Source organism: Mustela putorius, unplaced genomic scaffold, assembly GCF_011764305.1.
Source record: "Mustela putorius furo isolate JIRA1106 unplaced genomic scaffold, ASM1176430v1.1 tig00537227_pilon_pilon_pilon, whole genome shotgun sequence".
Lineage (NCBI taxonomy): Eukaryota > Metazoa > Chordata > Mammalia > Carnivora > Mustelidae > Mustela > Mustela putorius.
In genome coordinates, this window is record NW_025422368.1 from 11,490,004 (window position 1) to 11,516,213 (window position 26,210).

Sequence of the window (26,210 nt, forward strand, 5' to 3'; positions counted from 1 at the left end):
TTATCTCAAGGCACCAGAAAGTAAACATCAGTTTCATTCACTTCTAAACTGGAGGTCAGTCTGTAAGTTTCTGAGACTTAGAACTAACTTCTGGAATATGTTAAACCATATTACCTTATCTCAGTAGATTCAATCCTTGAAAAAAAAATTAGCTAGCTTAATCTTTAGAATCTGAATTAAGATAGGATCACTTTCTTTTTTAAAAAATCTGATTTAGTGTAAATTTGAGAAAGAGTTGTAAAAATGACAGTACTGTAATGGCATTTTTTTATTTACTGTGTTTCCGTTGGAATTCCTGGCTCCATTAACTGTGTCTTGGCTCTTCTGCATAAAAAAACACATTTTCATTACCCATTTTTTACTGTTTTATGTAATTTGACATGTCATTGTTTCTTTCTCTGCTTCTCATGTTATAGATGCATCAGTGTGTTTAACTTGACTAAGTACTGAAGCACAAAGATGTAGGATTCCATAAGCTTTTGACTTGTCTATTTGACTTTTGTCTATTGTTATGATACATAAATTGGTAGGCCATAAAGAGTTTTTTAAAAATTTTTTATAAACATATATTTTTATCCCCCAGGGTACAGGTCTGTGAATCAACAGGTTTACACACTTCACAGCACTCACCATAGCACATACCCTCCCCAATCCATAACCCCACTCCCCTTCCCCCAATCCCCCTCCCCCCAGCAACCTAATGCCTAGACAGGACACACTCTGAAATGACACAGTTCATTTGAATTTCAGATCATCTGAATTATGCTTGAAGTCTTTATATTTAAAAAATACCAACAATAAGAGTTTTTATTTTCCAGCATAAGTTGAAATAAAGAGATGGGTGGATAGAAATTAATACCATGAAAGTCTTTGAAGTGAGTGATAAGTGGTATATACACAACAAAGATGCCTTTATATTTCTTTAACATGGTCTTGTCTTCATCATCTGTGGTTCACTAGGTTTTTTGTTTTTGTTTTTGTTTTTTTTTTAACCTCCCCAAATGAACAAACCCTAATTGACATTTTGAAACAAAATCCCATCATTAGTTCCCTGTGAGTTAACCAAGTCATGAATAAGTTATCATTGCTGCCCTCTAGGCCATAGCGTCCACCTGAAAATGAGTATTTTTACAGTGTATTAGCCATTGAATTGCTTAAGAACCATTTAACGTACTTCTGTTAAACAAAAAAAGTATCAATGGGACATAGGTGGTTTTCCGGATCCTGGGACAGAATGGAACAGTTTTAGAAGTAAACGGCAGAAAGAACATTGTACTGATGTGCTTTAAAATGTAATGAATTTGACTAGGCCAAGAAACGGAGGAAAGTACTGTGTGGGCCGCAGGATGAAATTTCGATCATGTAACACTGATTCATGTCCAAAAGGCAAGCAAGACTTTCGAGAGAAGCAGTGCTCTGATTTTGATGGTAAACATTTCAACATCAATGGTCTTTCCCCTAATGTGAGGTGGCTTCCAAAATACAGTGGGAGTAAGTAGTTAGAATATTTTTTGATGGAAAAATTTCTTGAGACTTAGGAACACACAGCTGTCTTACTGTACACCCCAAATTGAACCTTTTCTTACAGTTGCCATAAAAGATCGCTGTAAACTCTATTGTCGGGTTGCCGGAACCACTAACTTCTACCAGTTGAAGGATAGGGTTGCTGATGGTACTCCTTGTGGGACCGAAACTAATGACATCTGTGTTCAAGGACTCTGTAGGGTAAGTAAACTTGCGTTTAACGTGCCTGTCAGAATATTCTTTCTCTAACCGCGTATTACTTCTGTTACCTCAGAATCCGTGCCTGTGAATCCCATTGCGGTACTCTTGGGGGCTGTCACCCTTTTGGTAGGAATATGGTCAGGAGACCTTGTTACTAGGCAGCTCTCTGTCATCAAGAGTGATTCATGAAACATTAAAATAAATTTCTTGATTTTGTTTTGCATACAGAGAATCAGCTTCTTAAAAAGAAAATCTTAGGACACACGGTTGTAAAGTCCTTTGGCTACTTCAAATGTGACCTTCCCTGGTGACCTCTCCCTGTTGGTTAGTGATGATATTACCCCTTCCCTCTTTTCTTTCTTTCTCCCTCTCTCTTTTTAAAAATAACATCTATTTATTTGAGAGGGGGTAGGGAGAGGAAGAGAGAAACCTAAGCGAATGCCATGTGGACTCTGATGTTGGGCTCCATCTCATGACCTGAGATCATGACCTGAGCTGAAACCAAGAGTCAGGTGCTTAACTGACTGTGCCACCCAGGCACCCCTCCTTCCTCCCTCTTTTCATCCTTGTCTTTAACTTCCTGAGCATATTCAGACCTTCACTGAGCACGTACTAAAATGTTGGCTACTTGTCTAGTCTCCTGGATGAAAGACTGTAGCAGAGGGAAAAACAGAGGTGGTCACAGATTTGTAGGGGAGATAGACACATGAACAATTCAAATGCAGGGCTATGGGGTCATCAGCAAGGTGGCATAGGAATAGTGAGGAAGAAGTGTTCTATGGAGAAGTGTGTAAATGGTTCAGAGAATGCTCATGGACTGGTTGGATAGGGACTAGTTGTTAAATGCACCTTTTTTCTGAAGTCCTGGAGGTCTCTAGAAGGATTTGGAGTTGAGTGAGAGATGTGATTTGATCTGCATGTTAGAATCTTCAGAATATACTGGGTTAGGAGAGAATCAGATATAGGTCAGCCACTTCAGATTCTAGGTGAGAAGCGGATGAAGCCTGGAATTAAAGCACACACATTGCAGAAGGTGCTCTTAACAATGGTGAGTTTGAGAACTAGGATAATGAATTCTGTATAAAGAATAAGAATGGAATATTATGAACTCATTCCTTGGGTTAAGGTACCAATTTTCTCTTAGCCAAGCATCTATCTGGTGATGAAATGCTTTGCATTCAAAGGTCAATGAGGTGTTCAAAGGGAACCAGAGACTAGAAAAAGGGGACTCAGTGGCCTGAAAAATTAAAGTTTTGTGTAAATTAACAGCACAGAATCCTACACAATGAAAAACAGTGGTTTTCTGAACTTACAGATGCCTATTACTTTTGGAAAACATCAGCTTAAAATTCGTTTTGGAAATATTTGCCTTGTGTATAAAAGACTGAAGCTTATGAAAGTTTCTCACCTGATCATGAAACTTTAGAGAAGTATTCTTTTTTTTTTTTTTAAGATTTTTATTTATTTATTTGACAGAGATCACAGCAGGCAGAGAGAGGGGAAGGGAAGGAAGCAGGCCCCTGCTGAACAGAGAGCCCGATGCGGGACTCGATCCCAGGACCCTGAGATCATGACCTGAGCCGAAGGCAGCGGCTTAACCCACTGAGCCACCCAGGCACCCTAGAGAAGTATTCTAAAGAGCTAAGAGTTACTGCAGTATATCTGCATGGAGAACTGCACTTGTTCTTTTAAACCCCTGAACCAAACAGTTCCCTGTCAACCTTTATCCAATTATTCATTCTTAACATAAACACAACTTACTAGGCTGTTTATTAGTATTGGAGAAATAAATTTTCAAGTGGACTCCGTTTATTCCCAGAGTTCTAAAATCACGAGTTACAAAATCATGAAAGACATCTTTGGAAGTTATTTTAAATATGTTACTTACCCAATCGTACTTTTTGTCTCTTTGGATTAACAGTTCTTTAAAGAATGGCTTAAATAGACAGTGGACATAGGAATTGTGGTCCATATTTGTTTCAATGCAGATTACTAGCTTTTTGTTTTTTTGTTTTTTGTTTTTTGAAAGATTTTCTTTGAGAAAGAACATAAGTGAGAGAGCAGGGGAGGAGAGGGAGAAGCAGACTCCTCCCTGAGCAGGGAGCCAAACTGGGGCTCGATCCCAGGACCTTGGGATCATGACCTGAGCTGAAGGCAGACGCTTAACCGCCTGAGCCTCCCAGGTGTCCCAGATTCCTAGTTTTTCCTCCAAGGATTTTTAATTCAGAAAATCTGGGAATCTGCCTTTTTAAATGCCATCCCATGTGGTTTTGATACAGGAGGGTATGTGGATAACCCTTCGCAGAACACTTTTTTCAGCCGTGTGATGCGAAGGTGTGTGAAAATGTTCATGTACAACAAAATCAGTAGATATTCTGAAAAATCCTGTTGTACCAAAGCTCCCATTAATCGAAAGAATATTTGTGAAAAGTTTGTCAAAGCATCATACTTATAGTTAGTCACTTTTATAATACTGATTATCATCATTGTTATTTTGAAGCAAGCTGGCTGTGATCATGTGTTAAACTCTAAGGCAAAGAGAGACAAATGTGGAGTGTGTGGTGGGGATAATTCTTCATGCAGGACAATGGCAGGTGTCTTCAATAGTGCTCATTATGGTAAGCTGTGTATTTGTTTTCAATTTTCCCTTCTTTTTGATATCATAATGGAGTATATAATGAAGGAATAATAATGGTTTATTGTTTTGCCTTTTCTGTACCCTTAGTTCAAAATGATTAGTAAAACTTTCCTACATATAAAAAAACAAAATATTTTGTATTCCTAAATATAAAAAGATTATACAAGATGTATCCTTGAATTAATGAGTTCATCTGCTCAAAGCAAATCTGATTCTTGAAAATACAGTAGGTGCGTTTATTAGAGTAAATCCAGTGCTATTTAATAATGATGTTTGAATAGCCCCCCAATTAATAGTGTCTTTATTGATGTTCCTGTAACCTGAAATGTAATACTCATAATTTTTTCAGGAAACTTGCTTTCAATTACTTTTCATCACTTAAACCACATTTTTCTTTCTTTCTTTCTTTCTTTTTTTTTAAGATTTTATTTATTTATTTATTTGTCAGAGAGAGAGAGAGGAGCGAGAGTGAGCACAAGCAGACAGAGTGGTAGGCAGAGGCAGAGGGAGAAGCAGGCTCCCCGCCGAGCAAGGAGCCTGATGCGGGACTCGATCCCAGGACGCTGGGATCATGACCTGAGCCGAAGGCAGCCGCTTAACCAGCTGAGCCACCCAGGCGTCCCTAAACCACTTTTTTCTATAAGCTATCTTATCTGCTGGGTTTCTTATTGATATATTAAACATGATTAAAGGTGAAGAAACCATTAATTCAAGTGTTGATTAAAGGTGAAGAAACCATTAATTCAAGTGTTGATTTGGGATTATTGTGTTTGGTTTTTCAGGAAGTATCTGGATTATATTTATAACTTATATTTGGCCATGATTTCATTTTTCTTTAAAAATTTTATGAGAATATAGTGGATGTTTTCTGAGACTTTTCTAGGAAACCTTATGCTTTGTATGGTAACAAATGTAGCCCTTTAGAAGCTTTCTTGCAAAATGAAAAATAGATTTTTTAGTTTGAACAGAGTTAAGTTAGTGTGAATTGCTTCAATTAAAGCAGTATAATTTCAAACACAGAATTTATATATTAATCTGTATCAAAAGTATAGTACATCTATACTCTGGTGATGCTTAAGAATCTTAGTTGCTAGCCATGACATGATTTTTATAGTTAGGATTCATTAGTTCATGAGAGCCACACACATTTGATCCCTTGTTAAAACCAGTGGCATATGTATCAAAGTTTGGGCTCTAGTCACTGAAAAACATTTTTTTCTATTTGAAGCCACATGTGCCAAATTAGGATCAAATATATAACCTTGCCAAAATTGTATTAGGAATTAATAATCAGTTTGCAAATGGAAAAAGATACTGAACTCATTTGTTTGTAGCATTTGTCACATTTCTGCCCCCTGGTGGTAGCCTTTGTCTTTCACATTTGTAAGGTCTAGGAATTGCTTTCTTCAAAAACCTTAACTGAGATGACATAAATAGGACATAGTAGGAATATTTTATTGTGAAAAAAATCATAAAATTCTTGTAGACTGATGACTTAAAACCAATGTGCATATAGTGTAGTCAGAATCAGAAGACCATGTATCACTTTATATTCAAAATGTTGATGCCTTAAATGGATATAAAGCACTCTAAAAACATACAAGGTAACCTCACATCAAAGCTACAAATTTGATCTTTTTTAGAACTTCCTTTTAATTTCATTCCATATTTATCAAAGTTAGTGTACAAGAAAAACCCATGCAACGCCTTTTACTCATGTATTAAATAGAAGGAAAAACTAATAAGGAAAGGGAACTTAGAATACTCACTAGACCAAAATTGTGGACTTGAAAAATCAGAGTATTTGGAAAACTATGTAATGAGTGTAGTATAGGGAAAACATTCTTTTTTTTTTTTTTAATATGAAGTATTTCCTCATCTTCTGAGCACCGCCAGTGTTGTTGAATTTGGTCTCATAAAATAGAAATATTGTTTTCATTTCCTTCCCATAAATGCTTAACTTTTCTCATGACAATTTGTTAGTAGACTTTTGAAAATCATGTAAAATTTTGGGATAGCTATAGGAATTCTGCTTTCCCTGGAAGCTAAAAGCTTAAAAATATGTTACTTTCATTATTTTGCTGTTCACTGACTCTCTGTGTAAACATGGAACAATGAGCAACTATTTTGATATCTTCAGAATTGGTGAATAATATTTGAAATCCTCTCTTTTTTCCCGCAGTGGGAAGTATACAATCTAAAAGTATTAGTGTAAAATTTAAAAAATGAATGTGTTCTAAATATCTTGGGAACTATAATATTCACTCTGTCTCAATTCTAGTCTAGAATTTTAGAAGAAAAAATGGTTGTACCTTAAGGATCCCAAACTGTGTATTTCTTTTTTTTTTTTAAGATTTCAGTTTTTATTTATTTGACAGAAAGAGATCACAAGTAGGCAGAGAGGCAGGCATAGAGAGAGGGGGAAGCAGGCTCCAGACAAGCATAGAGTTCAATGCAGGGGCTCAATCCCAGGACCCTGGGATCATGACCTGAGCCGAAGGCAGAGGCTTTAACCCGCTGAGCCACCCAGGTGCCCCCAAACTGTGTATTTTAAGACAACTATTTTTCCTTCAATCCTTAGTAATAGTGTAATGCATAGATGCAAAAAGAGTGAACACTATCATTTTTCAAAGATAAAATGAAATTAAGTCTGTGCTATTCAGTGTTTTTAGTCATTCAGCCAAAACAGCCTCTGGGCCATCAGCTTATGAAAGTTAACGTGTATAAAATTATATTGCAGGTTATAATGTTGTTGTCAAGATTCCCCCAGGAGCAACAAACATTGATATTCTTCAGCACAGCTATTCTGGAAAACCAGAAGATGACAATTACCTTGGTAAACATTTCTAGTAAACGACCAACATGTGATTCGTGCAATTTCATGGAGGTCTGTGGTTGATGTAAATTCTTAGAAGGCAAGAAGAGCCCCTTGAACAAACATGCAGTTCAGTTCATACTGAGCTTAAGTCCTCTGACTTCCTGTACATGTTTCCTCTTGAGTTATATGCTGGATCTTCTTTTAAAATTACTAAACAAAATTCTGAAAATTTGGTTTTTCCCCATAAGAGTGTTTTAAATAACCAAAGGTTATGTTCAGTTAAAGTTGCATGCATATTTAGAATAAAATTCTTTTCTTTTTATCTAAAATTAATAATAGACTTCTAAGGTATAGGCTTCATTATGTTTATTTTCAGAAATTAGCTTTTAGCCTTAAAGAACTTCACTTAGGCCCAAATATGAAAAGAATGCTTTACAAACCTTTCCTTCTGTCTGGGAAATTCTGGAAAGCAGTCATTCAGGGTGTGTCAATAATGACAGAGTGTCTCTCCATGAAAAAGATCCAGACATTTATATGAAAGAATAGAATGGTCATTGCATGGCTCCTTAGAATATTCACCCCTAGAATTTCATAGCTTTGTATATTTTTTCCAAGAGAATATTGGAATATTGCAGCCGTTGGGCTGGTATTCATTTCCTCACCATCGATGACCAGGACTGCTTTAGCTGATATGTCTTCTGGGTCTGTGACTTATGTTTTTTCTCTTCCTATCTGTTTCTCCTGAAGCTGCAGGCCTCTTGAAAGATGACATTCTCAGAAAAGTATAGGGTAAATTTAGTATCTTTAGGTGACATGCTGTAGTTTCCCTTCATATGGATTAGATCACACATTATAGTAAAATACAATTTATTTCCTCAAAAATAATTTACATTTACTTTAATTTCAGAAAAGATTTGCATTTTAAAAGTTAAAGTACTTTTCGTATTATTGATTGTACTATTGTATTATTTCACGAGTACTGTTCTTTTACAGCATTATCTGATACTCAAGGGAATTTTCTTTTGAATGGAAATTTTGTTGTAAGTATGTCAAAAAAAGAAATCCACATACAAGGAGCTATTTTTGAATACAGTGGTTCAAACAGCTCAGTTGAAAGAATTAATAGTACTGATCGGCTGGAAGAAGAAGTTGTTTTGCAGGTAAATTCTCAGGAGTCATTAATAAGACCTACTTTTAAGCCTATTCGTAAACTGATGGTTCAGGGCTTTGCATTTGTTAATCATAAAAATGATGTCTTTCAAGAATACTTTTCTATGAATTAATTGTATGCTCCTGTGTATTTCTGTTGAGGTTTTATGTGTGGGTAATTTATACAATCCTGATGTGCGATATTCCTTCAGTATCCCTGTGGAGGAGAAGAGCGACCTATTCACATGGGATGCATATGGTCCATGGCAAGATTGTACCAAGATGTGTCAAGGTACACTGGTATTAAGTAAGAGAGACTGATGTTGTGTGTGGGTGCTGGTATAACTTGGAGTACTTTTGGGGGTATCTGCCTGTGGAGTCCCCCAACTGTCTACACACACACACACACACACATCACCACACCAACATAAAAATATTTCCTACCCTTTTCTTCTATGTTTCCCCCCTGTCATTGTTTCTGATACTTAACAATCTCATTATTCTCTCCCCTTTCCAGCATTCTCAGTTACTGCTTTTTTTTTTTTTCCTCATTCTTTCTTGCAGTTGGAAGAAGTTTCTCTTACTTATAATCTGTACACCCCATCCCCCGGCTTATTGGCAGGGGATACATTCCAAGACCCCCAGTAGTTGTCTGAAGCTGTGGATGCTTTTGAAGCTCATATGTACTGTGTTTTTTCCTATACATGTGTATTATGATTATAAATTAGGCACAGGAAGAGATTAACAATAACTGATAATAAAATCAAACAATTATAACCATATACAGCTGATTCTTGAACAATATAGGAGTTAGGAGTACCAACCCCCCACCCATGCAGTTAAAATTAATTTCACATATGGGAATGCCTGAGTTGCTCAGTCAGTTAAGTGTCTGTGTTTGGCTCAGGTCATGATCCCGGAGTTCCGGGTTGGAGCCCCGTATCAGGCTCCCTGCTCAGTGGGGAGTCTGTTTCTCTCTCCCTCTCAATCTTTCTCAGCACCTCCCCCTGCTCATGCACTCTCACTCGCTCACTCACTCAAATAAATAAAAAAACCTTTTTTTAATAATTGCATAAACTTTAAATTCCCCAAGAACTGAACTACTAATAGCCTACTGTTCACTAGAAACCTTACCAATAATAGGCAGTTAATACATATTTTCTACATTATATGTATTCAGTGCTGTAGTTTTACAATATAGCAAGCTCAAGGACAAAAATACCTAAATCAGAAGACAGAATACATCTATGGTACTGTAGTTTATTTATCAGAAAACCATGTGTGAGTGGACCTGCACAGTTCATACCCATGTTGTTGAAGGGTCACCTGTACTTAATAAAAGGTCTGTGAGTGTGGTCTCTCTCAGTTTGTTGTCCTGTCCTCACCGTTCGAGTGAGGATGTGAGCTGATAAGATGCCCACAGGGTGAGATGAAGTGTGGTGAATTCAGTAGGCTTTGTGACGGAGATAGGCTGTAGGCTCTATTGACCTTCAGATGGTACATTAGGGAGTGGATCATTTTCTGGACCTTGACTGATGCAGGTAACTGAGACCACAGAAGAAGGGGTACTAAGATCTACTGTTTCCCAGTGAAGTGTTCTCTCACCCACTCCCTTCCATACACCTTTCCAGTAACATATCTCTTCCTTTCAGTGTTGGGGTATCTGACTCCTTTCATTCTTGTATTTTCCTTCTGTGACTACAAGAAAATACATTTGTCCTGTCAGCCTGAATAATTGAAAGGAGCATAGTGGCAAGTGGAAAAGCAGGGAAATTTACAGCAGAGAAAGAAAATGAAGAGACCAGAGTCTTTGGAAGAACTGTGATTATGGATATTTAATTGTGTAAGATTTTTCAGATCAGTAAGTTTGAGGGACTACTTTGTTTTGAATTAAGACACCAATTTTGCATTCAGGTTGTAAGTTCTACTGGATAAAACCAGCAGGAATAGATTTTCTTGGTATAGGGTAGTAAGTGCAATGCTCCAGGCCTGCACAGAGAGAACCACAGAAAAGTTGGAGCAGTTTGTGAGAGATTGAATATGAAGCTACAGAAGTTTGGTGCAATCGAAAGTAGTTCTCAGGGGGACTGGAGAAAAGTTTGGGGAATTAAGGGAGCAGTGGTCCAGAGGAGAGGGGGCTCAGGACCGAATGGAAATGAGCTGAGATAAGGTGGATAGCCAGAGGCAGTGACCATGCATGATGGGAATATGAGGGACAGACTAACGAACTGACCCCAAGGTCACAAAGAAGTTGTGGTGCCCCATTCAGAAAACAACATGGGCTTGGTCCTGCGATGTTGGGATAGTGGTGCTCAGAATGATTGCGTGGCAACAGAAGTTTTCATTGGGATGGTGTCTCTGGAGGGAGGCAGATGCTTAACAGACTGAGCCACCTAGGTGCCCCATGAGTTCCCCAACTTTGTGAGAGCTATAAATTTTATCATAGTATTTTCAAGCGCATTATCTATTGGTTTCAATTTTCCTTTACTTTTTAATCAGTCTACTGTTAATATGACCCTCTTTTCTCTTGCTCTAGTTTGGTTTTGTTGCTTTTAGTTCTTGTACATGACTGTCATCTTGAACTTCCCCTTCAGTATTGTTCTGGGGATTCTCTTCTGTGTTGGATTTCCCTGAATTCCTCTTTTTATTTCCCCCACTGGTGGAATATATCCCTCAGGATATTCCAGAGAAGTAGTCTTTTTGAGACCTATCGTATCTGAAAATGGCATTATTCTATTCTCACATTTGATCAGTAGTTTGTAATAAATTCTAAGATAATTGTGCTTTAGAGGGTTGAAAGTCTTGTTTTCTGGTTTCCTGTGTTTCCACATGACACTATCCATTGTGGAAGTTTTGTAGCTCCTGTCTTTAATTCTAGGACAATTTCAGGACAATTTGCCTTGATATTGGATATCTATTTTCCTAGGTCATTAGGATGCCATTCACATTTGGAAACAGATTCTTTGACTTGAGAAATTTTACCTATGATTTCTTTAGTAATTTCCTCACATTGAACTTTCTCTTACATCTTTCTGAAATTTGTATGTTTTAGATATTCAGCCTCCTGGACTGATCACTATTTGCTAATTTCTGACTTCACATTAACATTTTTACTCCTGGCACCTTGCTTTTGTTTCATAGATGTGTAATATCTGTGTCTATGACAGTATTAATCATAGTCTTTAAATTTTCTTCTGATATAATCTGCTTCATTTTAGTTCTGTTTTGTTTTTATTTTGGTCTTGTGTTGTGTTAGTGAAGTTCCTGAAATGTCCGCTGATCCTTGACTGTTTGTTTATATTTAAGCCTAAAATGCTGATTGAAAGTTCTGTGTTGGTCAGACAAGTCATGTAGGACCCCATTAAAGAGTAATTGGGGGTGCCTGGGTGGCTCAGTGGGTTAAAGCCTCTTCCTTCATCTCAGGTCATGATCCCAGGGTCCTGGGTTCGAGCCCCACATCGGGCTCTCTGCACATCAGGCTCTCTGCTCAGTGGGGAGCCTGCTTCCTCTTCTCTCTCTGCCTGCCTCTCTGCCTACTTGTGATCTCTGTCTGTCAAATAAGTAAATAAAATCTTTAAAAAAAAAAAGTAATTGGATCATTCAGTAGCTCTTTCATGTATCATTGGAGGAGAAGCCCCACAGGTCATTGTCAGTTGATCTTTTGGGGGCTAAAGAGCCTCTCAAGAGAGGAATCTAATCATCTTCTAATGGTCATCAGGGAGACTTGAAAACCATAAAAACCAGGAGCCAGAGGGAAATGGAAAGAGTCCAGTAGGCCTGGTTCTCATCATTCAGTATGGAGAATTTTTCTTAATTCTCCTATTTTTGGAACCATGCTTCCCCAACTTCCCTGAGCTGTGTCTGTGCCTTCAAGTTCAGTTCCTCTAGAGCTTTGCTGCCCAATATGGTAGCTGCTAGCAAATATAGCTAGCCCATTGAAATGTAGTATAAATGTGAAATGTACAATGGATTTTGAGAACTTGGTATGAAAAAAATATCAATTTTTATATTGATAGGCTAAAATGATACTTGAGGTTAAACACATTAAATGAAATGCTTCACTTATGTTTATTAACATGACTACTAGAAAATGTGAAATTATGTACATGGCTCACATTCTATTGGATAGTGCTATTCTCCACTAGAAAGGTAAAATTCTAATTATTCTTAAATACTTTTCAATCCATTATCCATTTTTTCAGGCCTACTTTTACACATTCATCTCTTCATTGAACCTGGTGTTTTCAACCCTGGGATTTTCTTGCATTCTTTGGCATGAATGGTTTATTATTCACTTGTTTCCTCCGCAGGTTTATAGCTTCCTTGGCTCTGTTAGTTATTTCCATCCACTTTTCATATTCAGAATTTCCTTTTCTTGCCTACTGCGTTTCCTTTTTCTTTTTGTTCTTTTAGGTTTATTCCTTTTCAAAATCCCTTATGTTTTTTTCAGATGATATTTAGGAAGGAGCAAAGGTAAACACGCACGTTCATGTTTATTTAGCTAACTGAAAGTATACAGTTGAACTTTGATGAAACAGAAACTTGATCATGTCACTGACTGCTTAAACTTTTCTCCTGTCTCCTCATGGCAGAAAGTGGAAAGTTCTGTCTGCTCTGGCCCATTATAATCACTTCTTAATTTTACTTTCCCTGTGGTTATGCTGCATACAGCCAACCAGGAAATCTCAATGGCTTTGAAAGACAAAGGTTTATTTCCTGGTCCTACTACGTTTTAGCTGCTAATTGGCTATGACTGTTCTCAGCTTGGTATCTGCATCCATGTCATTAAAAAAAAAAATAAGAGTATTTTTTAGAGTAGTTTGGGGTTTATAGAAAAACTGAGCAGAAGGTAGAGAAAATTCACACATTCTCTCCTTCACCCTCTCTTCCTGTTTCCCTTTTAACATCTTGAATGAGTGAGGCGCATTTGTTACATTTGTTGCATTATTAACTAGAATCTATAGTTTACCTTAGGATTCACCGTTTGTGTTATACATCCTGTGGGTTTTGACAAATATGTAATTGTGCATATCTACTATTACAGTATCATGCAGAATACTTCCACTGCTCTAAAAAATCCCTTCCCCGCCCTGCCCCCTCAAACCTGACCACCAATTATCTTTTTACTCTGGGTCTTTTCCATTCATGATTCCAGGCTAAAAGATCAACCTCTTCTGAGAAAGGCTGTTTTAGAGAGGAGGGAAAGGGAAGGTGAGGAGTACAGAAGTTTTTAGTGGCTTTTAGGGCTTCTGCTTAGATACGGAAAGAGGCACACCCTTTTGCAGTTGGTTGGCATAAGCCCAAAGTCAAAGAACAGGGAAGTATATTCCCTTCAGGGGAAGTTATAGTAACATTGTAGCAAGTGGAGAGAGGCACTCCTATTATGGGGAAAAGGGAAGCAAATAACAAAGAACTAATAATGTACTACACAGCATCAGTGCCAACCCTGACCACTCAGTTCTCCACTAAAGACTCCAGGTAGCTCTCATGAATTTCTTTCTATTCACTCTCCGGCCTGCCCTCCCTAAGTCTCTTTACTAAGCAGACTCCTCAGTCTTTCAGGATGCCTCTTGCTTATTCCAGACAGTCATTCCTGACTAAATGAATATGCTAGTAGTATCCTGTATCCTGTGTTGGAATGTTTTTACTTTCTTAGCTGAATCCTTTAGGCTATTAGCAGAATTAAGTAATTCTAGAACATCTACTTAAAGAAACTTCCTTTTTTTTTTTTTTTTAAATTTTTTATTTTTTTATAAACATGTATTTTTATCCCCAGAGGTACAAGTCTGTGAATCAGCACTCACCAAAGCACATATCCTCCCCAATGTCCATAACCCCACCCCCCCTTCGCCCAACCCCCCTCCCCCCAGCAACTCTCAGTTTGTTTTGTAAGATTAAGAGTCACTTATGGTTTGTCTCCCTTTTCATTTGACTTTGGCCAAGGTCTTCACAGAAGAAAAATTACCTGCATTCGGAAGAGTGATCACATGGTAGTGTCTGATCAAAGATGTGACCACCTACCACTTCCATTGTTTGTGACTGAAAAGTGCAATACAGACTGTGAACTAAGGTAAAAGAAAAATGTATCATGTAACCAGTGTAAGTATAATGTAACCAGGTCAAAATCAGTAAGTGAGATAAGATGTAAAGTATCTAGTCCAATCCCTGCTCAGATTGGACATGTAATTAATGTCTGTCCTGTGTCCCTGCCAGTATAAAATTTCAGGCTCACTAATTTATTGTGAAACTTGGCAACTGACTTGAAATTTTTTTATAGTATTTAATGAATACCAGTATATAGGCCTCAAAATTTTGTGTAAGAAATGGAAACAAATCTAAAATATACGGGTAAACTCTAATCTTAAAATCCATAGTTTAAAGATCTGAAACAGTAAATTTTGTAGAATAATTGTGTAATTCCCTTGAACTTATAAACCAATAAATTTTTGAAGTTTGAGGATTAACAAATTAGTAAATTGGTTTCTCAATCTTATCCATATTTTGTCCATTACATTAAGAAGCATCCTAGATTCTGGAGCAGGGAACTATCACTTTTAAATTTCCTGTCTTTTGGTGGGGGTTGTGTGTGGGGGGGGCAGGAATTGGTCATAAAGCAAAGCTAAGAACAACCCTCTCCAGCGAGTGATCATTAACATTCAGGGATGGCCAGAACCTCTCATTCAGCAGGGAAGATCTTTTTTATATTTTTATGTTGTTGTTTGAAGGCATAGTGAAAGAGCTGCTTGAAAAAGTCACATCCATTTATTGCTGTGGAGTGAAGCACAGTAAAATCCTCCAGATGCTGTTGGGAATTGAAATTGAAACAAACTTTGAATTCTATGCTCTGTTAAACTGTTGCACTCGTGTTGTCTGATAGATTGCTACACTACATCGGTATAATTTGGCTAAATCTAGCAGATTTTTACTTGCAGGAAAAAAAAGTTTTCTCTGAAAAAATGTCTAAAAATAGATTACAAGTGATATGCTTTACAAAAACCTAGTTTGCCAACTTTTAAAACTTGGTCTTATTGATACAGTCAGATTCCCAGATATTTCCTGATCATGAAATAACTTTAGTGTGGTTGTATAGAGAGAGACACTACCTGATTGTGATTCAGATATATCCAGTTTTAAATCTGCTGTTGAGTACTTAAGTAATCTTGATCTAAACCAGTTGTTTTTAAAGGCTTTTGGGAAAGCTTGGGGTTCCTTGGATACCTCCAAAAGCACCACCAGATGCCAGAGTGAAGTCGTGAGGTACAGTGCTGCCTTCCCATCTCTGGCTTAAACCAGACCACCTCCATTTTTATATATTTGGAGAATAAGTTGAATTTCATTTTGGGGGGAAAATGATTTCTAACAGAAGTCAAGCATTTATATCATGCGGACACACAGCTCTGGGCATCATTTTCTCATCTGTAAAAATGAAAGTTTGGGCTTCTGTCAGAATTTTTTATCTGATGATACATCAAGTATTTTCAAGTGGCTTGTCAATGAATTCTAACAGAATTTTCAAAATTGAATCATATGTATGAATTTCTCTGAATCCTTTTTTTTTTTTTAATCGCATGAGTTGGTATCCCTAAGTGTAATGACATCTTTTTTTCTAGGTGGCACATCATTGGCAAAAGTGAATGTTCATCCCATTGTGGTCAAGGCTATAGGTCCTTGGATGTCCACTGCATGCGGTATTCCATTCATAAAGGACAGACTGTTCTAGTAGATGATCGCTATTGTGGTGACCAACTTAAACCTGCCACACGAGAGTCCTGCCACGGTGACTGTGTCTTAACAAGGTGGCATTATTCAGAATGGTCCCAGGTACAGATAACCAGTATTGATTGCTTAAGGAAAGTTGCCCCCCCCCCCCGGTGCCTGGGTGGCTCAGTGGGTTAAAGCCTCTGCCTTTGGCTCAGGTCATGATCCCAGGGTCCTGGGATTGAGCCCCACATCGGGCTCTCTGCTAAGCAGGGAGCCTGCTTCCTCCTCTCTCTGACTGCCTCTCTGCCTACTTGTAATCTCTGTCTGTCAAATAAATAAATAAAATCTTAAAAAAAAAGTTGCCCCCCCTTTTTGTTAAATAATTGTTACTCTAAAGTATATTCTTGTTAAAATCTTTTTTTTTTTTTTTTCATTTGTCACCACTGGTTTTTGTTTTCATCATTTCAGTGTTCCAGGAGTTGTGGAGGAGGGGAACGGTCTCGAGAATCTTACTGTATAAATAACTTTGGCCACCGTCTTGCTAACAGAGAATGCCAAGAGCTTCCACGGGTGACAACTGAGAATTGCAATGAATTTTCCTGTCCCAGTTGGGCTACTAGTGAGTGGAGTGAGGTAACATTGAACAGATGAGGCTAAGAACTATTACAGTGTTTCATAGGAAAGCTTTGCAACTTAAAACTTTAAAGAAGTCTAAAGGAATTTGTTCTTGCTTTGTAAAATAACTGTATTATCAAGGCAATAACAAATTAATGGTTTGTTCTTCAATTGTTTATGCTGTCTGGCTAACAATAACATTGATTGGTGGTTAATCACTAACCATTTTCATAAAGTCCCCGTGTCCACAGTAGCCTGTGATACATACTTAAGGTTAGTTTTGTACCTTTGTTTCTAGGACAAATGGATGCTGCACTGGGATTTGGGCAGCAAATTGGGGGTGGCTGATTTTACCTGGTGAATATCTCTGAAGGACTGAAGGGAAAATGCTGTTAGGAATGGTCTTCCATTTCATGGGCATTTTAATGTGTGACTTGGTTACTGTGTCTTTTTTTAGGCATTTATATTGACTAAGATTGAATATTGACTAAGATTGAAAATAATGATCAGCTGTGTTCTTTCAGTGTCTTGTTACATGTGGAAAAGGAACAAAACAGCGGCAAGTGTGGTGTCAGCTGAATGAAGACCACTTGAGTCATGGTCTCTGTAATCCCAGTACCAAACCTGAGTCTCTGAGACCGTGTGAGCTTCATGCATGTGCTTCCTGGCAAGTAGGACCGTGGGGTTCTGTGAGTATATGAGAATGGTTTTCCTGATTTAATTCATCTCTATCGAGTAGCACCAGAATTGCAGTGTGTTCGCTTTCTTAATGGAGCCAGCTAAATTTGGGTTGGTTTTTTGCGGGGGGGTGGGGGGAGTTCTGGAAATGTAAACTCTGATCTGTGAAATTTTACCAGTGCAGCTAATTTTGCTGGGGTAAATAGTTCAACTTTGCTTTTGAACTCACGTGTTAACCAAAATGCTGCATATTTATTTTTCAGCTTCGTTTAAGCTATAAATGTTTTCATGGTCTTTGTCTAAATAAGCGTTATTGCATGTAGAGTCGGCATTGTTTAGAAGTTTCACCAACCAGGCAGCTAGGAATTTGTAGGATGAGCAGTGATCAGGCTGGAGGAAGGCGGACAGCAGGTTAACCCATGGATGTTGCCGCTGTGGACGGGAAACCTTGTCCCATCTTCCATTTAACTTTATGCTCTTCCTTCTTCCTCTCTTTGAAACGTACTTAGCATGTTTAAAGACCTACATACACCAGGTAGATTTTGAAAAGTATTTAGTCCCTCTAAATGATGTTAGCTCCCTAAATATGAAGACTCAAGTCACATTTTTACATAACTTCTTAAAGTTATGACAACTCTTATCCATTTTAACTTCGGTATTATCTGTCTACATCGGAACAAATGTATATTGATTCCATTTGCTAATTTTGCATGGAATCCAATGTAAAGAACTAATAAAAAGGTCTGAAAGTATATTAACTGTATTTAGAAAATTAGGCTGATACAATTTTTGGATAACGGTGTTCGATACATGCCTATACCCTTGCAGTGCACGGCCACGTGTGGACGTGGGTATCAGATGCGTGCTGTTAAATGTGTCAGTGAGCTCCTCAGTGCTGTGTTAGACGACAGAGTGTGCCGTGGGGCCAGCCGCCCAAGTGACAGACAGGTAAGGGACTTTTCCTGATTAGGAACAAAAAGATTTGTTACGGGAGGATCAGTGTATTGAACTTATTTCATACATATTTCTCCATGTTTGTGCACGTGTATGTTGGAGAATTTACCTCTTTTAAAATGTTGCCAGCTTCACAGCTCTGTTAATTTGTTTAGTCCTGCCACTGAATCACTCATTGAACTTTGTGGTTTTCATTCTTTGCACTGCAGAAGGATCGTATCTGTTGTGACTATGGTGTGATGAACTTTCTGAGGGTAGTGTTCTAGAGGACCCCTAGGATTTTTCAGCTTAGTGGTACTTTTGAAGGACTATGGCACTGTTTCTTTTCAATCATCAGATAGAATGATCCAGACCTTAGGATTCAGATCTGTACTCTCCATTTGTAGCCCTTGACAGTACCTTATACTTCTGAAAAATTAAAATGCTTACCTGACTAATTTGTAATTATGCAGTTCTTCTTGAATTAGCCATGTGGAAGAAATGAAGTATAGAATTTAATATAAATCAGCGTGATGAATTCATTGATGTTTTGAGATGCATTTTTCTTTTGAACAGGACTGTATGGTCATACCCTGCCCTGTTATCCCTAAAATTGGGGCTACCTCATTGCCAGCTGTTCCCATAGGAAAAATTGCCCAGTGGCGACATGGTTCCTGGACCCCAGTAAGTGAATTCCTTTAAGAAGTACAGTGTTTGAAGATGGGATTGAGGGGGAGACAAACCATAAGTGACTCTTAATCTCACAAAACAAACTGAACGTTGCTGGGGGGAGGGGGTTTGGGAGACGGGGGTGGGGTTATGGACATTGGGGAGGGTATATGCTTTGGTGAGTGCTGTGAAGTGTGTAAACCTGGCGATTTACAGACCTGTACCTCTGGGGATAAAAATATATGTTTATAAAAAATAAAAAATTAAAAAGAAAAAAAAGAAGGACAGTGTTTGGGGGTGCCTGGGTGGCTCAGTTGGTTAGGTGTCTGACTTCAGCTCAGGTCATGATCTAGGGGTACTGGGATTGAGCCCTGCATCAGGCTCCCAACTCAATGGGGAGTGTGCTTGGCCCTCATCATCTCCCTCTGCCCATACCCACCCTAGTGCCCTCTCGCCCCCAAAAAGATAAATAAAATCTTTAAAAAAAAAAAAAACAAAACAACAAACTACAGTGTTTGTATTATGGAGGTTTTTACATATCAACAAAATGATTGCTTCAGGTTAGCCAAATTAATGTTATGCATTCATTCCCACGTAGCTTAACAGAGAAGTGGTATAAGGTTCAGAAATAGGTAATTTAATGGCTAAATGCTGCTCTATCCTGCACTTACCCAGAGCTTTTTGTCTCTGGGCAAGAAATTGATGTTTTCTAGGTCTGTTTTCTCATCTACAAAATGCGGGTAATAATATTTATATCAGAAGTGGTTATACAGAGTAGATGTGAAGTTGGGCTTTTATCAGCTTTTAATTTGGGGTATATGCTTTGCTTTGTCTTATATAGAAGCTATATTAGTAAGCTTCAGATATTCTCTGAATATTTTAATTATGGGACTCTGTTAGATGTTTACAGTTATTTAAAATAAGATTGTCTCACAAAGTGTTTCCTGAATCTTTTTAGCAAATAATAATTAGTACTCCATGAATTGAGTAGTATCTTATTCTCATGGCATATATACGATCTGAACTGAGTGGGGCATTCGTTGCTCTGTCTTTATTTGACTCAGAAGTGAAACCAAGCGATAGGATTTATTTATTTATTTATTTTTAAAGAGACTTCATGTTTTAGAAGAGAGAAGTCCCATATAAGACTTTGGTAAACTTTTTTTTTTTTTTTAAGTGCTCTGTGTCTTGTGGACAAGGCAACCAAGCGCGCTACGTAAGCTGTCGCGATGCTTATGATGCAATAGCAGACGAATCCCATTGTGCCCATTTACCCCGACCTGCTGAAGTATCTGTTTGTTTTAACCCTTGTGGGGAGTGGCAAACTGGGAATTGGTCACCTGTAAGTATTTTTATGAGAAAAAAAAAATGAACAAGTTGAAATGTCATTGATATTTAGTATCATAATGTAACTTATTACATTATAAATGTTGGCTAAATTTGTGATCAGTGTTCAGCTTCCTGTGGCCATGGGAAAACAACGCGACAAGTTTTATGCATCAGCTACCATCAGCCAATTAATGAGAATTACTGTGACCCAGCAGTTCGCCCTTTGATAGAACAAGAATGTAACCTGGCAGCCTGCCCACCCATGTACAGTCACTTCCCAAGCTCCTCAGAGCAGCCGAGTCATTTTCCAGGCAGAAATTTTCCATTGACTCACAAACCAGAAGATCATCAAAATCAGGGGGTCCATCCGTCAATCAGAGGAAACCAGTGGAGAACAGGACCGTGGGGATCAGTAAGTTGTCTTTATTGAGTTATATTAATTCTGTGATTTTGTTCGATTATAGCCTTTTAACAGATACCAAATACTTTTAATGCTAAATTTATCTGAAGATCAATAGTTTCAGTCTTAAAAGGATTAAGTGATTTTTGATGCAGATGACAAGTCCCCAGAGTTCTTATTGAAGTATACACTAATGTGATATTATGATTACAGAGGAATGCACTTTAAAACAATCTGGTTAGAGCCCATTATAATCAAAACAGAAGAATTTTTTAAGAGGTTAAGACTGCAAATGTTTATTAAAAAACAAACCTAGAAATTACTATAATAGTGCAGTAAGTGGGTGTAAAACCATGAAACTACAAAAGTTACAAGTGTAGCTCTTACTTTAGATAAAAGTTGAGACAAAGAAAAACAATATCAAAGTTAAGACTTCATTTTTTCTTATTCTTTTCTGCTTAACCCTTAGGACAGGGCTGCATTGGCCCTTGCAGACTTTACTATTCCACCATTCATCAGCAAATTCTAATACACTAATGTTTTGGGCAGATTCTTCTCAATTCAGATTATTCCAGTGAGGGGAGTGTTAAAAGGGGGAGCTTGAATCTGAGTCCAGACCCTGATGTTCTTCTCTATGTAATTTCATGACGCGGCACCCAGAGTCTGTGTTCTATCCTTGGCAGTGCTCCAGCAGCTGTGGTGGAGGTCTTCAGCACCGGGTTGTGGTCTGTCAGGATGAAAATGGACAGAGTGCCCATTACTGTGATACAGCTTCCAGGCCCCCAGAGACCCAGCACTGCGACTCTGGTCCTTGTCCACGGTGGAACTACGGAAGCTGGGGAGAAGTAAGTCATCATGCTTTCTAAACTTGGGGCAATGGTGAATTTCTGAAGACAAAGTTAAGTACTTCACACTGTTCCTTGGGATAACCTTACTTCACGATACTACACAGAAATGTTTTATTTTCAGGAAATTCTTGTTCTTTTAATAGACCGTCATGGTATAAATCACTCCTACATAATAGGAAATACTCCAGATTTTTTAACAGAATCTAATATGCTAGCCAGTATGTCTATGGACCGCTAATGCCTCTCTTAAAATTAGTCTATTCTTTCCTTAGAAGATTTGGTGGATATAAAGATAGAAAATTAGATTAATATATAACCATCCTCATATCCTATTACAGAGCCACTCGTGGTAAATTTTCTAAGCAGAGAGTTCTCAATTGGCATTCTTCTAGACTCTGGGGATTTGAAGATCATTTTTTTTTTTTTAAAGATTTTATTTATTTATTTGAGAGAGAGAGAGGTCACAGGTAGGCCGAGAGGCAGGCAGAGAGAGAGGGGGAAACAGGCTCCCCACTGAGCAGAGAGCCTGATGCGGGCCTCGATCCCAGACCCTGAGATCATGACCTGAGCTGAAGGCAGAGGCTTAACCCACTGAGCCACCCAGGCGCCCTGAAGATCATTTTTAAAGTAGTTCTCATGAATATTAATTCCACCTGTATTATGCGTGAGAAAGAATAAGAGATTTATATTGGCTTTACAGGGACAAAATAAACCAACTACTTTAGTCAAATATTTTTGTTTAATGATTTTTAGAATATATTTTCTCACAGAGCATTTGGAAATCATTGTGTAAAGATATACTTCTGACCAAGTACTAATGAATACCAAGTACATTTAAAAAGTGTTCTTTGACAGTTTCTAAAATGAAAATGACATTTTTACTCCTGAGCTTATTAGGCATGCTCATTGTAAAAATTGAAATGATAGGAAAAATTATGATAAGATAAGAACTTTCAACCTTTGATACATTTCCTTCCAGACTTCGGTCTTGTATGGATTCCACAAATAGATTCATATTACAAAGGCTGCTTTGCCACATGCTGCTTTCATGTAATACACACTGAACATCTTTCCCTGTTTATAAATTTGGGTTTAACTTACTAGCTTTCGTGGTTACCCAGTAATCTATTGATAGGCTATCCTAAATTATGTAGTTAATACTTATTACTTAAGCGAATCCGTTTTATTTGACTTGTCTATTTTGCAGATCCTTGATATCTTACTGAAACATACCAATCCTCAAAAATTTGTCTAGGTTTTTTGTTTTTGTTTTTTTGTTTGTTTTTTATAATAGAACTAAAGCTTTTTTTACCAGGAAGAAAATTCTAGCATTAATACATTATGTATTGAACATTGAATAAAGCAATATATTACTGTCTTTAAAACAACATAGTTTTGGATTTTCTTATTTTTAGTGTACACAAACGTGTGGAGGAGGAATAAAGTCGAGATTCGTAATATGTCAATTTCCCAATGGCCAAATGTCGCAAGAGCAAAACTGTGAAATCTTAAACAAGCCACCTAGTGTGGTACAATGTCATGTGCATGCTTGCCCTGATGAGGTGACATGGCATCGGGGACCATGGAAATCGGTACGATAGTATTATTATATTTTGTCTGATTTGTTTTGTTTTACTGTGCCTCCTTTAACTGCTTGTTTATAAATTGTGGTACATGCTATCTTCTGATGTTTTAAGCAGATTACTGGCCACCATGTCTTGTGGTATTAAAGTTGATAGTTTGGAAGAAGAATGCATTCAATTTCAAGTACTGTAATATAAATAATAGTTTTATATGTATTTATTTTTTATAAGGAATATTGAACCATAGCACTATTCTAATGGAAATATTTTCCTCCAGTACATCTTTGGCTTGTCCTCTAATTGTAAATGTTTGACTGTATGCATATGTATATAATGTTAACACTGTGCTTGTTACAATGGCAAATTAAGGCTGTGTCTTGTTTAAGTGTATAACTGTATGTGGCTTTTGTCTGTCAACGTCTAGTAACTGATCCTATAGCAAATAACATTCTTTAAAACTTTTTTTTTTTTTTACCATTGTTAAACTTAGTATTTGTTTGGAAATGTGAAAATATTAAAAGATAGAGAAATTTAAAGTGAATTGTTTACAGTTTGTTACATACATCATGGAAAATATTTATATAGTAATTTATATGAATATTTCTTCACCGTGTGGAGTTACTTTGTTTTGGGGATGTTTTAATTTATTGTCTGGAGCCATAAACAAAATTCATAAGTATTGTTCATGACTGATTTATTTAGTATATTTCAAATATCCAGGCCTTGAAGAATAATTAATATATAAATATGTTGAAGTTAGCATTTTGGTCACTTTTGATATTTTAAATCCTAAACAACCAAGTACACTTTATCCAGGTGAAAAATGGATGTCTAGTTATAATTTACAAGGTTAAACAGTTCTTTATTTGGAAAATAGTTATAAGTCTGGCTTTAAAACCAACCCTGATGCCAGCATTTGGTTTGCTTTCCCGTCAAAGCTTTATATTGTGATTTAAACCTAAGTTTCAAACTCATGCTATTTGGTGAGTAAGTCAAGTTCTAGTTCAGGCTGAAATGATCTCTATAGTCAGTGTGACTAATATTAAAACAAAAGGAAATTATAACTTTATAGGAGGATCTTAAATTGTTGCATGGCTTTGTTAGAACTAACAAAAACATATTTAGCATAAAGCATTCACATATTTACTTAATAAAATATTGATCATGTATATCCTAGGCAGTGTGATACAGAAATTAAAAAAAAAAAAGAATTACTTCTTACTCCCATGGAGTTTACAGTCTGATTGGAGAGATTTGAGTAGGAACTCAACTATAGAACGATACCCTTTTTTGTTAGCCATCTTACACTGAAAATTCACTTTCTCTTTACTAGCTCTGTTACATTGTCTTGAATTTTTCTGGCTCTAGTTTGCAAGCCTAGTTCTTACTAAGGCTATGGATTGCTTTTTTTTTGGAGTTTTGTCCCAATTAGGAAAGAAGCATCCTGACCAGTTAATTAGAGCATTAGATTGTAATGACATTTGTTTCTGAGCACAGCCAAGTTTTATTTTTTTACTCATTCATCACTTCATTAATTCACAAAGCATTAAGCATTTGTGCTAGGTACTGACATACCTAAAATTATTTCAATCATATTTTCTATTTCAGGGGTGAGCAGACTATGGCCCATGAACCAAATCTGGCCAATTGTCTATTTTTGTAAATAAGTTTCATTGGAACACAGTAATCACATTTTTAAAAGTATTTTCTATGGCTGCTTTTGGGTACAACAATTATTGCAATAGAGACTAGCCCTTAAAGCCTGAAATATTTACTATTTGGCCCTTTCGGGAAAAGTTTGCTGACCCCTGTTCTATTTAATAAACATCATGATGCTTTTTAAATCTAGGATAAGATGTACTTAAAGTTATAGACTCTTAGCATTACAAATATTCATTTGGGGTCAATTTTAGGTGTTTTTAATTAATATTTTAAAACACCTTACAATGTCTATTAACCTTCTCCAAATATTCACTAGGGTATTTAGACAGTTTTTTTGTTTTTCAAGTTTTGAGATATACTTGGCATGTAACAATGTGTACGTTTAAGGTGTACAGTGTCACACAATGTTTATATATGGTATTGGAACATATCTAGTACTATATTTCGATATATTTGTGTCATGCTCTTTGTATGTAAATGATATTGTAAGTGAAAAAAAAACCTGAGTGTTAAGTAAAGTTCTGTGCATAGATAACTTTTTCAACCTCACAAAAACCAATAACCAAGAAAATGACCACAGTTACAAAATAGTACATAGCAGTACACAATTCTTCATTGTTTACCCATGCCTGTTCCAAAAGGAGTTCATTGAATAATTCAGTCTTTGCACTAGTGAGGAACTATAATGTCTTTTTTTTTTTTTTTTGTAAATTGAAGGTGAAATTTTAAAAATCACAATGTTTATATCAGAGTTTTTGCAAACTTATTTATTCACTTTTTATAGGTATAAAGTACATATATATTAAAGTGCCTGGATTTCTGTTACTATATAAAGAATTTTATTCCTTAAATTAGCCTTTTATATTAAAAGGGTTTAAGGGATCTGAAGTTTTGTTTTTGTTTTTGTTAAAACTAGATATAACTTTTTACCTCTTTGTGTTGCTATATATTAGCCAAACTTCAGAATACCTCTTATTAACATATCAGATTAATGTTCTTTCAAGGGTAACTTTAATTTCAGCAGATCCTACTTACTAGGTTAGAAAATTACAAATGTGTGTATATATGTATACATATACATATATGAACAACATGACATCTCAAACATTTCATTTTAAAGCAGATTTATAAAGTGTTAAATCATTAAAATGTAGCTAGGAAGAAAGTTGTAAATATACATTTAAATTTTCTCCATCTTGCGGAAAATCTTGTAATAATTTATAAACATGATTAAGGAAATAAAACTTAACCTATGTCTGTTAATTTAATGACTGTATTTTTGTGATTAGTCAATGTGAAATGACTGTATTTTAACCCTTGTTTATTAATAACATGTATTGTGACTTTGTGCTTTGCATAATTCATATGTATGTTGTATTTTTACTACTTGGATCAATACCTAAAATGTTTTAAGTCTCTGGAAAGATCCTGTATTGTAATGAATGCCTCTTTTCTCTTGGTG

The 26,210-nt window shown here is 36.7% G+C and overlaps 1 protein-coding gene across 2 annotated transcripts in view; it reads left to right on the forward strand.

Annotated features, from left to right (window-relative positions):
* Positions 1 to 26,210, forward strand: part of ADAMTS20 (ADAM metallopeptidase with thrombospondin type 1 motif 20) — a 193,499-nt gene that overhangs the window by 86,164 nt on the left and 81,125 nt on the right. The window contains exons 13-28 of one of the 2 annotated variants that reach the window (XM_004765562.2): positions 1,310 to 1,491; positions 1,589 to 1,725; positions 4,226 to 4,343; positions 7,104 to 7,199; positions 8,175 to 8,341; positions 8,493 to 8,622; positions 14,274 to 14,400; positions 15,941 to 16,151; positions 16,500 to 16,664; positions 17,171 to 17,335; positions 18,153 to 18,272; positions 18,834 to 18,941; positions 20,104 to 20,268; positions 20,377 to 20,667; positions 21,339 to 21,500; positions 22,919 to 23,095. In XM_004765562.2, the coding sequence (XP_004765619.1) occupies positions 1,310 to 1,491; positions 1,589 to 1,725; positions 4,226 to 4,343; positions 7,104 to 7,199; positions 8,175 to 8,341; positions 8,493 to 8,622; positions 14,274 to 14,400; positions 15,941 to 16,151; positions 16,500 to 16,664; positions 17,171 to 17,335; positions 18,153 to 18,272; positions 18,834 to 18,941; positions 20,104 to 20,268; positions 20,377 to 20,667; positions 21,339 to 21,500; positions 22,919 to 23,095 (2,521 nt within the window). The remainder of the gene's footprint in view (positions 1 to 1,309; positions 1,492 to 1,588; positions 1,726 to 4,225; positions 4,344 to 7,103; positions 7,200 to 8,174; positions 8,342 to 8,492; positions 8,623 to 14,273; positions 14,401 to 15,940; positions 16,152 to 16,499; positions 16,665 to 17,170; positions 17,336 to 18,152; positions 18,273 to 18,833; positions 18,942 to 20,103; positions 20,269 to 20,376; positions 20,668 to 21,338; positions 21,501 to 22,918; positions 23,096 to 26,210) is intronic. The other variant, XM_045073142.1, reaches the window with a different exon arrangement.